This window comes from Echiichthys vipera (assembly GCF_963691815.1).
Source record: "Echiichthys vipera genome assembly, chromosome: X".
Taxonomy (NCBI): domain Eukaryota; kingdom Metazoa; phylum Chordata; class Actinopteri; order Perciformes; family Trachinidae; genus Echiichthys; species Echiichthys vipera.
In genome coordinates, this window is record NC_139825.1 from 42494753 (window position 1) to 42508946 (window position 14194).

The 14194-nt window shown below is 40.9% G+C and overlaps 1 protein-coding gene across 2 annotated transcripts in view; it reads right to left on the minus strand.

Annotated features, from left to right (window-relative positions):
- The window catches only part of LOC310965512 (band 4.1-like protein 1), a 91200-nt gene that overhangs the window by 21647 nt on the left and 55359 nt on the right, over nucleotides 1–14194 (minus strand). For both annotated transcript variants that reach the window (XM_083939169.1, XM_083939168.1), the window contains exons 4-13: nucleotides 12766–12870; nucleotides 8752–8794; nucleotides 8465–8540; nucleotides 7891–8109; nucleotides 7404–7491; nucleotides 7160–7312; nucleotides 5364–5461; nucleotides 4886–5061; nucleotides 3746–3972; nucleotides 59–202 (exon numbers count right to left, since the gene is read on the minus strand). In XM_083939169.1, coding sequence (XP_083795295.1) covers nucleotides 59–202; nucleotides 3746–3972; nucleotides 4886–5061; nucleotides 5364–5461; nucleotides 7160–7312; nucleotides 7404–7491; nucleotides 7891–8109; nucleotides 8465–8540; nucleotides 8752–8794; nucleotides 12766–12870 — 1329 coding nt within the window. The remainder of the gene's footprint in view (nucleotides 1–58; nucleotides 203–3745; nucleotides 3973–4885; nucleotides 5062–5363; nucleotides 5462–7159; nucleotides 7313–7403; nucleotides 7492–7890; nucleotides 8110–8464; nucleotides 8541–8751; nucleotides 8795–12765; nucleotides 12871–14194) is intronic.

The following is a 14194-nucleotide window of genomic DNA, read 5'->3' on the forward strand; positions in this document are numbered from 1 at the left end:
GACCATAGTGGACGTAATGTAAGAGCCCACATACCCCACTATCTTAACCCCTACTCACAGCCTTCTTCTCCGGTGTGCCAGTTGGGGAGGTGGCTGACAGACGTTTGACAGACAGCTTACTGTTGGGCTCCCTCAGGGCTCTCTTCAGCTCGTTGATGCTGGCCTGGTGCTTCAACAACACGTCCTTCGACTTATCCAGGAACTGGAGGAGAACGCGTGGAAGAAGAAAAAGAAGACGGAAAGCAAAGTGGGCATGCATTAGCGGGACGTCAACATCTGTTTCAACAGCAGTACTCAAATCAACACGTCTTATATGCATGACTGAACGGGATATGAGATAAAACTGCATAGGACAAGATGTGATATGAGTGGCTTGAATTTTATGTTCAATAGATGATGCCGGTGTTTTACAATTCTGTGCTGTAGCCCATGGAGAGCAAAAAGCTACTGAAGCTAACAGTAGCAAAAGAAACAATTATAGTTACAACTGAATTAATTTTTTAAGACAATCAAGGCACTCACTGCAAAGTAGATAAAGGAAGACATGAATATGGAACATCTATTAACCTTTTTGGATAATTAAAATTCTACGGTAATTCAACACATCACGCTCCAACCTTGCCACATATGGCTGCTTGGTCAGGGCCCCTTAGCTTCACATTTTTAACACGTTGGGTTCCACTTTAGAGTAACTTATTTCAACATGCATGGTATAGTTAGGTATAGAAAACAACTACTTTGTTATGTTTTGGAAAAATATCAAGCTTTTGATTAAAATAAGTACTTTTGTAACATAACTTATGTACTTTACAATAGTTAAATATGTAACGTACTTAAAGGTTGAATATTCAGAATCTTTATTAAAAGCTATAAAAAAATGTTTTAAATAATACACCCAAAGGGCATTTTGAGGGGTACAGAATGAAAGTATTGCTTTTCCATAAAAATATATACAGTATTTAGTCTGAATTTGTATTCAAAAACTTTTTGACGGTTTTGACAAAGACTTTCTGTCACGTTCTGTTTACATTGTACCAGCCAATAGCGGCTGGCATTGCGGGTTGCCAGGGTTGTCTGTTGTTCAGCGCAGCTACCATAGGCTAGCTCGTTATTTGTCCTAGCAGTTGAGTGACTGGGGATGGGTAAAAACAAGAGAAAATATAGGCCGAGCATTCACTCGATGGACTGAGATAAAGGAGTTCAACGGCATTAAAACGCACGCCAAAATGGTTATGTGTCTCCTTGTTAGGTAAGCTTATTCTCATGTTTCCTCACGGACGGTAACTGTCAGTCAAACTCCTCTGCAATACTTGTTTTTATGGTGCGATTTGCCGGAGGGGATGGGTTCAAACAGACTAAAACAGACTCTGGCCTCTGTAGGCTACTGGACCGGGTCTGACCAACCTGGCAACCCGACTGCTTGAATTCATTTTTGTTGTTGCGACTATGATCTTAAGACACTATTCTCATTCTCCACAATCAACCTTTAATATAATATTACGCAAAGATTTGAGAAAAGTACAAAAAAAAATATTACAAATTTGTGTATGACCCCTCAGCTCTATCTTGGGACTTGCGGGAGGGAGCCCTGCCCCACTTTGTATGCAAAGTGGTTTAAATTAGCCCCACCCTTAGCAGCTACAGCTGTAAATGTGACTTAAAGGAGCAGTGTGTAGAATACAGGGTGATCTATTGGCAGAAATGGAATATGATATCTATCACTAAGTTTTTTTTTGTGTATAATCACCTGAAACTAAAAAATATTGTTTTTTGTTAGCTTAGATTAAGCCCTTCATATCTACATGGAGAGCAGGTGCTCTTCCACTTCTACTGATGTTCAGTTGCATTTTACAACTTCAGGTGATACTGAGATGCTTCACGAATGCTAACAAAGCCAATGGAAAGAGCCTCACAGATCAGAACTAAACAGCAAACTTTCAGCCATAGGGGCTATTTTTCTGAAGACCAAGCGTTTTTAATTTTGTTATTTCTTCTGTACTTTTACACTAGTGGTATTCTGAGTGATGGAATTTCTCTCCTTTCTAATAAAAGACAGGTATTCCACTGGAGACTTTCATAGCTAAAACTTGAAAGTATTCTGCGCTCACAGCAGCCAGATGTTTCAAAGCTCTACGGCATAAAATAAATGTAAAAATATCCTTTGATCCAAGGTGCAGGCGAATCTCTATCTGCTAAAACCTCCAAAGACTAGAGGTGTGGAGGAGAAGAGGCACACACGACAAAAAGGGCCAAAGAAAGGACCTGTACCTCCTGTTTGTGCCGAGGAGTGGCCTCCTGGTCCAACTGAGAGAGATGAGTTAGGGCAGGAGGAGGGGCAAGCACAGGAGGGAGCAGAGGTGAAGAGTGCAGGGTCAGAGAGTGCGGGAACAAGGTCAGGATGCAGAGACAGGATGGTGGCAAGGCAGACAGACAGACAGACAGACGGACAGAAAGACAGGCAGACATGAAAGCTTGATTTGGCTATGTGTAATCATGCCAAGAGTCACATTTAAAATACATCCCAGTATACATTTAGGAATGGATGAAAATAGCTGCTGCTGTATTGTAAAAATTCTGTGCCTCAGTTGAAACTTTTCCCCACTGTACCAATCACCGTCAATCAAATGTTTGCTGGGATGCTCAACTATGACAAATAAGTCCAGACACAATCTTTGCAGCATCACTTGCTTTTAAGTGCAATGCAGCACAGTTTTTGAATGAGATACAATCAGACTGATATACTTAATGGTGGATGAATAAAGACAGGTATACAGATAGACAGAGACCAAATCACCAGACACTGAATACCTCCTGTTTACTGTCAACTGGTGACCCAGCCTCCTCCTTATCGCCAGCAAGAGTTTAAAAAAGAAAAGAGCATGTTAGCAACAGAGGGCTAGGCTTGAGTTAGCATTTCTCAGCATTATGAGAAGGGGTTAAAAATAACTGTAAAGCCGTCAGTGGAGTTTATGAACAGTGCAGTGTAAGCACATAAGCTTGAGTGAATAGGAGTGAAAGGAGAAGAGTTAGTAAATGCTAAATACACCAAAGCCGCCACAGCATTATGCCCCTGCTGAGTAAGCCTAAATGGGCCTGAGAGGCTTGTACCACACCATGGCCAGAAAGTCTTCAATGTGACTTAGAGCAGAAACATGGTCCACGAAAACACACAGATGCCAATGACAACGCCTGTTCCAGGCGGCACAAACACACATTCCCGGTGAAGATACTCAATGTGCACTCTTGTGCACCAGTGGAGGTAACAACAGTCTTCAGGAGGGCTATTTAGAGCTTATCAGAGCATTTCCATGACCACAGTAGTAAAGAGAGAAATTGTATTGCTGCACTTTCTGCACAGAGGGAAGAAAGAATGAAAAGATAGACGATTGAATCTATGTCTGAATAAAGGGGTCAGGACGTGTCATGACAGTGCAGATGCATACGGATATGTTCAGTGAGAGCTTTGTAAAACTGACCAGCTTTGGGGGTTTTGAGCAGAATTTAAACAGAAGGGCTCAGCTTTCTCTTCTTGTACCATTTTATAGTGGCCCAGATGGCAACACTCATTGCAGCATACGTCTCGTCACAATTTCCAGGTGAAACATTCCAGGTTGCACCGACGTATGAAATCGATCTTGTCGTGCTAAGACCATGTTTCGGCCCTAAAGCTATTTACATTTGGACCATCTACTTAAGCACAATGTTGATACATTAACGTAACAGTTTGTCAGGAAATCTTTACTACCATGATCTCTTTCTTTCTGCTCGGAGTGACGTCGCCATCATATTCTTGCTCCGTCTCCTCGCTCTGCTCTTGGTCCTTGTCTTCCTCGTCCTGCTCCAAACTGGGCTCCAGTTCGGCCTCCTGCTCGTCCACAGAGGGGCTGTGGAGGTGATGCTGTTCACCAATGCTGCGCCGGGATAGGCCATCGTGGTTCTCACACATGGCTGAAACCGGCCGTGAGAACTCTGCTGGTAACAAAGGGTTGAATTATTATTAATGTAGGGTTTAAAGCAGTAGTTGGAAATTTTGGGATATATACTAAGGGTGCTTTCACAACTCTGGTTTGGTTCATTCGGTCATTTGTCCAGTTAATCTCTCATTCATATCGGATCAATAACGTAAGATTATAAATTGAACAGTTTTGAACCATGATGAAGGTTTCTTTATTAAATTGCTTTTGATAAATAAGATGTACCAAAGTCAGGCTACAGCTGTTCCATGTCTTACATGCATATTTATTCAGTATTGTCTGCTGCTATGTAAATTGGCTCACATTGGCAGATACCTAATATAAAAGGACTGATCAGAAACAGGGCGCAAAAAAACATTCAACTTCCCTTACAACTACTATCATAAAATGCACCAGGGTTCCTTTCACCCGATCCACAAGGTTAGGTGTCAAAGTCCCCTATTTTGTTTTCATGCCGAGAATTTAAGGTCAATACAACTATTTTGTTGTATTGACTTCTGTTCAATGTGAAGCTACATCCAGTAGACAATTAGCATAGCTTAGCATTAAACATAGGGTTATGTGCGAAACTATTTCTTGGCCTGGAGCAGTGACTTCCTGAACCCTAGTAAAACAACTAAATGTTTTACACTCTGAGTTTTATATGCATGAAACAAATTACTTTAGCTTTAAAGGTGCTGGTAGGTGGATTTTTTTTCTCCTTTAGACTGAGCCGAGCTAAATGTTTTCTCCTACTTCCAGGTTTTATGCAAAGCTAAGCTTCTGGCGGCAACCTACTCTCAGCAAGAAAGCAAAAAGGCATATTCTCCTTTAAAGGTCTGTCTCAGAAAGGGAACTTCAATACGCGTCAAAAATACACTCTTAAGACTCACCATAAATAGATCTATTTGGGGAGGTATTGTTGCTCTTACCTCCATCCAAGCTCCTGGACAGCAGATACCTCTTGCTGGTGGAACGCTCAAAGTGTGGAGCAGGCCGGTCGATGAGAGCGCTGGCCTGTCTGGTTTGAGCCTGTGTCCTTCCACTGTATCGAAACTTTGAACCCATCACCAAGAAGCCCTTAGGAGGAGGTTCTGGAGACACCAGCCTGTGAACACAAAATACTTTAATACTGCACCATGTAACAACTAGAATCCTCTCATTGTTGTTGTCTGTCTCTGCCAATCAGTAAAGTTACAGTTTACATCCATGCCATGTCCAGACTTAGATAATATATGTCATGAAGACTTTAAAATAATTAGGAATTTAATAAAAGGTATTAAGTGTATTTCTGGCTTAAAAAGAAACAACGGTGTGGTTGCACCTAATGAAGCCAAACACATTGAAATGTTTTGTCGGCCTTGATAGGCTTCGAATGGGAACCTTCTACTAGGCCACATCAATTCTTACCTGAAGAAGGTGTGATGCTCAATGCAGACCTTCCACAGCCTCTTGGCAGCTCTGTGGTTAGGAAGCTTAAAACCTATTGTACTTTCAAACTGCTCATACTGGAGGGGAGAGAGGACAGGGAGACAGAGACAAATGTGAAGGAAGGCTTGGGGTATAGCACCAGGTGTGTTTACACTGTTTTGATGAGGGTCAACTCAGTTCTTCTCTATAGACTAAAGTTTACAGCAAAGATTACTGTATATCTCATATTTGCATTAACACTGAACCCAATCACTGAAGCAGTCATTACTTTGTGCTGGTATGGACTAGAGACATAGTAGGCAAAGACTACTACTACTGCTACTACAACATGGGCAAACACATGGATTTAGCCGACTGGACAGAGAGCAGCTGATCAAGACAGAGGAAGAATAACATGCAATGTTCACAATTGGGGGAAAAATTATTTCATGGCTCTATATTTACACACTCTATCCCTCTATTCTGGCTGCGGCTGCAGCTGCAGCTGCTCCGTAAAGGGGCTCTTTATTTGGCTCGATCACAGGCTCACTGTGTGGTTCTGTCACTTGACTGGGTCTGGCCAAGACAGCTTGTCACACTGAGGCTCAGCATGGAGGATAAGCTGCAGCTCTGCACAGCACAATGAGGAGGAGCAGACTATAGACCATGGCTGTGCAGAGGAGTAAAACTGGAGGTATACAGCAGAGGATTTTAAGCTATTCTGCTCAGCACAACTGACCGCACATCCATTTCTGCTCTGACTTACAGCAGTAACAGCTGTGACAGAACATCAGCTATTGCTGTGGCAAAGCCTCATGTTGTTTAAAATGTGCTGAAGAAATAAACTTGATGTGACTTGACTTACTATAGTCATGACTTAAAGGAGTAGCTTGACATTTTGGGAAATAGGCTTATTCACCTTGCAGAGAATTAGATCAGAAGATAAATACCATTTTCATATCTGTATGCTAAATATGTAGCTGGAGCAGGGGGACAGTTAGCTTAGCTTAGCATAAACACTAAAAGCAGGTTACAGTTAGACTGACTCTATCTAAAGGTAAAAAGATTAAGCCTACCAGCACCTGTTAAGCTAATTATAATATTTTAACTTCAGGCCTGTTTACCTCTCTAAAACCCAGTTAACCTGTCTGTTTAGGCCAAGATCATGCTAAATCCAAAGCCTCTGCAGTCAGACTTCCTGTAGTCTTGCCGTCTCCAAGACAATAGCAGAGACTCTAAGCTGTCACTGCACCTGCTCAAGAAATAGTACCACACATTACCCCCCAAAACTACACATTTTCTATTTTGTTTTTTTTGTACAGATTCAAAAAAGATATAATGTCTTAATTAGTTATCTTTGGAATTGCTAGGCTAACTGGCTGCTGGCTGAATCTTCATATAATGGACATACACAAGAGTCGAATCATTACACAAGATTGCCTCAGTACTGCATTTCAATAAAGCTGCAGAACTTGTGAGAGACAAACATTTAAAAAGAGTAGTCAAAATTGAAGCAGCAGGGGCCCAAATATTCAGACTGTTAGTTCTGACTATGGGGATTAGCTCGGAAACGCTGGATCCTACATTCCCATAATGCAATCCAATGGAATCTAGATGAAAAGTCACTACCTGGTTAATACTCATGACACTCGATTTTTATTCAGATAATTCAGGTGACATCACTATAACATCATCAGGGTTATCTTCTTCCAAAGCTAGGGAAGACATTACACCTGTTTTTTTTTTCTCTTTTGTTTGCATGAATGGTAAACAAACTATTGTAAAATGAACAATACCTCTCCAGGTCGTATCTTGATGTAGAAGTTGCTCCTCTTATAGGAGATCTTAAGGATCTTTGGCCAGGCAAAACGGTTGATCCTCAGCCTATCACGGTAAATCAGCAGGCCATTGGCACAAACACCCAACATTATGTCAATCCCTTCAGAATCCTAAAGAGAACAAAGGACAACATACACACAGAAATTACTCAACAGCAACATCACTTCCATACAAATGAAAATAACTTTGGAAACAGCCAACCTTAGCATGATGGAGGTCCACCCCGTACATGGACAGTTTCTTCGCATTCTCCAAGAAGTTAATTTCAGCCTCAGCTGGAGTCATCCCCCTGTGGGCAGAATTATGATAATATTTGTAACAAACATAAACAGGCCTCCTAAAATAATAAACCATTTATCTTGCACAGGGCGAGCAGAATTGTCTTGGTAATGTGCTTGATATCTTCAATTTTAAATTCCTCCTATCCATCCCCCCAAGCACTGTTTGGACAAGTGCCAGAAAGCAATGCCAAATCAGAGTGGTGAAGACCCTGTAACTGAGAAAGTGTTCTCACACTGGCAAGACTCGTGGTGTATACATCTCAATGACAGATGGTGCAGAAATGTGACAGCATCTATCAGCCATATGCCCAAAGGAGTGTTTTGACACAACAAAAACTCATCAGCCATCATTCCCAGAGGTTTGTGGTTATATGAAAGTCTGATTTAAACATAATTGTGTGCAGTACTTGTAGTTTCTATGGAGCTCCATAACCCTCTCCTCCAGCTCGCGAGTTTGATTGGGGGCGAAGCGGAAATCACTGATGTAGTCAGAGCCATGGTCATCCTGATCGTAGTCCCCCAGCTCGGCTTGAACAGTGTAGGAGCCCAGGAGAGCGTGGGTGACGAACGAGCACGGTAGTCGCCCTGACAGCATGTCATCCCTCAGCTGAAGACACAGGTAGTATCTGTCAGATGAGACAAAAGGGGAGGAGAGGAAGGTGTTGGCAGTCAAACAAGTCTCAACCACGGCAAGCTCCAACAAGTATTCAGTGATGTTAATCCATGGCATTTAGTAGCATTCCAGGTCTAATCCTCCAAAAGGAGAGGGATTTATGTTGCTTTGACACACCATGTAAATTGTTACAATACTTTATGCAAACACTTGTGTTTAGGAAAACACAAAAGGAAAATTATCTGGAGAACTGGCATGTGTAAGCAATTTCTCCCTTGATTAGCTCTAAAGAGCATCTGACAGCATAGCCAGAGGACTTACGACCGATGATACTGTAAGAGTGTGTGTGTGGTAAAGACGTATTGTACCTGGTTATATCCTCTGTGAGTTGGGAGGGGTCTGGAGGGTAAAACTTGACAGAAAAAGCAAAGTGCCATTGAGAGTCTGAGGAGAAATTACAATGAGAGATGGAGAGTTACCTGATGTCATGTCTGTCTAATGAAAATTGTACAAATTTGTAATTACAAGCAAGTCGTACCTAACAGATTAACACAAAACTTTGCATCACTTCATTTGCCAACAAATCCAATTTGAAAATTTTACTAGTTGAATTTTAAAACATTTATTCTCTCATCTACTTGGAAAAGATACTCACTGCGCATCTGCTTTTTGATCTCCTTAGAGGGGTCCAACCAGTTCTGAAAGACAGAAGGCAGAATTCACTCAGGGCAGGCTGGAAATACAGCTAATGCACACCCCGGAGTCACATTTTGCTCTAATTGCCGTCAGTGTTCCTAATGAAAGCCTTTCCATATGGTTAAATAAAGAAACTGAGCCCTCTCCTGCTGAGTTGTTCAGACGTGCAGAGAGAAGATTTAATTCAAGCATCTGTTTCTTTATTGCATTGCAACATAAATGTCAGCCAGTTACCTATCTGGTCTCATCCCATCCAATCATGCAGTGTACTGCTTCGCCTGTAGGGGCACCATTTCTGATTTTGTTGCTAGACCATCTCATCGGTGGTGCAGTGCACACTGACTCACTTTTAACAGAAGCTGTAAATCATGCTGTTTAGAGGAACAGCAACACACAGACGGCAATGAAGAAGTAATTAAATATCTCCCTAAAGTACTCTTACACTGTGAAAATTGTTTTAAATTTCTAACAGTAAATGTTGTTTTGTTTTGTTTTTTTACAAGAGAACATTAATACAAGTCCCATTGGGGGACTGCAGTTTTTCAATACCTCAGTCAATTTTACATTTTACTTGCATATGTTTTAGGACCGCCCAATAAAATATCATCTCTTGGAATATGTAACTTTTATCCTATCAGAACACCTGATTGTTGGCCTTTATGTCCATATCTACTATTTCTTCACAACAAAAGATTTACTACCTTACAAAAAACAATAATATTTGAGCTGCTACAACACCGCAAATTTCTAAGCACACCACAGCTGTGACTAATTGGCATAACCAGATTCTAGCTCTGTCACTTTGACACAGCAATGCTTTGAGCTAAATGCTAATGCTAGCATGACAACATGCTCACAGTGAGAATGCTAACATGCTGTTGTCCACCATCTCAGGTCAGCGTGTTAGCATATTAACATTTACTAATTAGCACTGAACACAAAGTACAGCTGAGGCTGATGGAAATGTCATTAGTTAAGCAGGTATTTGGTCATTAATCAGAGTAATGGACATTAACGTATTTGCCACTCTTGTACATGTTAAGATATTTCCCTAAATTAATGAACATTTTGAAATGGTTAAAGCAGGCATTAAGATTAATTGACATCATTGGTAACAAATATATGGCAATCCGTCCAATAGTTTTTGAAAAATTCACTAAAAGTCACTAAAAAGGAATAAATGTCAACCTGCTGGTGGCACTAGATGAAAACTAAGTTTCATCCTTTGGGGATCCCAAAGGTACAGTGCCTATAGAAAGTCATGATAACCTTTTGAAATGGTCACTTTTTTATTTTACAGCTTTATTTTCACTTTTCCAACCCCTAGTTTTTTATTTTTCATTAATTTTTAGAATTTTTTTAGGAATTATCATTTCAGGCTGTAAAAAGGAGGGTAAAAAAGTGTCTATAGACACTGTATGTATACAATTCTATGGTAATCTATCCAATAGTTGTTGAGATCTTCAGTCTGGGCCAAAGTGGTGGATCAACCGGCATTGCAATCCAGTGCTTCTGCTAGCATGGTTAAACTCTAATAAGAAAAAAATGATCCTTAAACTAATAGGACACTTGGGGAGCTCAGATTTCAGTGCTCTATCTCGCAACACTAATGCAGTGTACATTTTACTAATTAGCAACTAATTTTTTCCATTTTTCCAACACATGCCCCATCTCACAATGTTAACGAAAGGGAAACAACACTCAGACAACTTTATCAATCCCACCAGGGGCAATTGATTTCAGCAGCTAGCTTACTGGCACAGTACAAAAACACAGTACTCACAATACATACAATAATAAGTGTAGTCGCCCTGTGGTTCGTATTCATCCCATAATTTGCCAGGTTATTCCTTGGCCCATGCTACAAACGCCCACCAAAACCAAGCCGAACACATAACCTCTTTGGAGGAGGTAAAAAAAACAATAAGCAGAAAAATAATTCTACTTACTTACAGTAACAGCAGCAACTATAATGTGTTACTTTGATCCTTGAGCTTCCTCACCTGATGCGTACAATGTAGCTGTGTTCTGCCTGTGGTGCAGAGAGCTGACAGTGAACTCATCTAGACTGAATACCTCACAGCAACTTCTTATTAATGCTTTGCTGACCGTCTTTTTGGCATCTGGTATCACATCAGTCAGAGGAGAATCAAGAGCATGAGAGGAAGAAACAGCACAGTGCGATCCTGTGGCCATGTTTTGGTCCAACTTCAAGTATCTGTCAGTATGCACGCGCACACGCACGCACGCACACACACACACACACACACACACACACACACACACACACACACACACACACACACACACACACACACACACACACACACACACACACACACACACACACACACACACACACACACACACACACACACACACACACACACACACACACACACACACACACACACACACACACACACACACACACACACACACACACACACACACACACACCTCGATCAGGCTGCTAAAGACTTTAATGAGCCGCAGGCATTTATCGTCCTCCTGAATCCATCTTATATCAGCCAAGGCCAAAGAGCACTCAATTAGTAAGCCGCTTTCTGCTACTTTGCTTTTCTCTGCAGAAAGGCAAGAACAACTTTTTATCACTGACTCTTCATGACTTTGCTCTTGCTTTCGCAACATTAGCTCACAAAAAGCAATTTCATACAATAAATGTTCCCACGAGAAATGAAGATTAAATCCTTGTTACCCCAACTGAGACAGAGAAAGGGCATCTGAAATGACATTTCAATTTTCAGGCTTGTTTGGTCTACCAATCAGCGATGACCCCAGACAGAAGTCTCAAGCTGCGCTCTGATAAGCCTGTTTTTGACAAGCCTGTCATACTGATCTAAGCCGTAGCCTTACCTACACTCAGAGAGAAAAATATTTGAACTTCAAGCCTGTTCTAACACCCAGTTAACTTGTCTGTATGGGCCAAAATCATGCTAAATCCAAAGCCTCGACAGTCAGACACGCATCAAGTCACAACATGCAAGCTGACAAAGTATGTACTGATGATGGTGACAGGGGATATGCTCCAGATGTTAAAAGGGACTTAGGTCTGTCATCTTTCCCGTCTTCAAAAGGCAGGAGGTTCCTCTGTAGCATGTTGTGCAATAACATACCCACCCTTAGGGGGGCTTGTATCAATCAAAACCCACATCGGACAAAGAGCTCTAATGAGGACTGACAGCTAGAACCCATCAGTTCAGTGTCATTTACTTGATAATTTGATAATAAGCTGAACAAGTCAACAAAGATCAAGGACACATATTCAGACCTCCTATCTATCTGATAAGTGAGGTTCCTATTTTAAGGTAAATCCACTCAATACTTTTGCTGCTAGCAAGATAGCCTGGCTGATCTTAAAGTGAGAAAAACAACCCAATCTAATCCCAAATGAAACATTCAATTTAGAAGCAGTGAAATTCACCTTTGCTGAAGTTCATACACACTATGAAGTTCTGTTGCTATTGTTAGAGTATGTTTAGCAGTTACCATTACCACAAAGCCCGCTGTTCAGTAAACATTACATAGGCTTTGCGTTAGAGTTTAATTTAAGCTATAGGCTTATGGTAAACTAGTTAACTGACCTGCTCAGATGTCGACCAAACTCTTCTTCAAATGTTCCTGATTATCAGTAGCTTCAGTCAAAGGTGGTTTAACTCTGATTATTTCTGTCTCCAGAGCTCTGCCTTCGGGAAACATGTGTATGACTACTAAGCTCATATACACGTCTTGCAAAGAGGATATGAGTCCTTTTTTCAGATTTTCTCCAACTGTATATGTTTTTTTAATTGCCTGTTGTCCAGACGTATCTTCTATTCATCTTTGCACAGTAGATATTCAACCCTAGGAGTGCTGACCCAGCCAACATGTGAGAGGAATACCGATTGTTCTGTGAGCAACATTTATGCACTGAAACATCCCATGAGGTCACTGTGGTACACAATTCACTGACCTTCTGGGTGTCTGTGTCGGCAAAGGTCAGACCATAGTAGTCCTTCTCCAACAAGTTGAGGTGCTCACACACCATATCCATCAGGGTCTGTCCTTTGGAGTGTTTCTGCAAAAACAGACATACATGACACAGCAGTGTTAAAAATTTCAACAACAATGCAGAAGAAAGCGGTAGAAATAGTATCTTCTGCTGAGAGTCTGCTGCTGTTATGACTCACTTTTATTGGGCAAAGTTTGGCTCACCAATTTCAGAACCCATTAGACAGCTGTGCTTGTCATGATTGCTTTCCTGTTCTCTGGTTCTGCACACAATAAAGCAACTAAGCTATTTGCTGCTATGTCACAGTTGGTGTGCATCAAACACTTGACAGTGGAAATGGACTGTGAATCTTCTCTTGTACTATAGGCAGAGATTTTCACTGCTGTTGACAGAGCTCAAGGTGAGCATTTCAGGAACATTTCCATTCATATTCAAGTGAGAGTTTCGTTGAGGATTGACCATTTGATATCAGTATGCGCAAAGAGACATTTTTGCTCACAGTGCTGGAGGGCCTGAGATCAGTATATCCTTGGTATATATCCTTGGTATATATCCTGGATGCGAGAAGTGTACCAAAATAGACAGGAGGGGAAGGAAACAATTCAATATCTAAGCACTTACAAGGTTATTTTTTTGTTATTTCTTGATCCATTTATTCTACTTTTTATATTATGATATCTGAGGGAAATGTAATACAATACAATAACTGTAAGTAAATGAGATAATCCTATACTTAGACGTATCTAGTGCCTATGATTTTCCATCGATAATACTCAGGCTTCAGATGGTTAACATGACACTCAGTTATAGATCGCAAACTATAGAAACAATCGCAATGTTTGTTAAAGGTTGAGAATGTAAAATATTTATAAAAGCTAAATTTAAAAAAAAAATAATACTCCCACAGGGCATTTTTAGTGGTACAGAATGAAAGTATTGCTTTTCCATAAAAAATAAATATATTTAGTCTGAATTAATATTTTAATTTTTTTTGACGGGTTTGACAAAGACTTTCTGTCATATTTTGTTTACAATGTAGCAGCCAATAACGGCCAGCATTGCGGGTTGCCAGGGTTGTCTGTTGTTGGGTGGTGCAGTTGCTGTAGGTTGGCACTGGATGAAATTGCTGAGTGACTGGAGAAGGGCAAAGACGAGAGTCAATATATGCCAAGCATTCATTCAATGGACTGAGATAGAGGAGTTCAACAGCATTAAAACACACGTCCAAATGGTTACGTTTCTCCTTGATCGGTAAGCTAACTTAACGGCTAACGTTAACTGTCAGTCAAACTCCTCTAATACTTGTTTTTATGGTGCGATTTGCCGGAGGGGACGGGTTCAAACTGACTCAAACAGACTCCTGTCTCCTGTAGGCTACTGGACGGGGTCT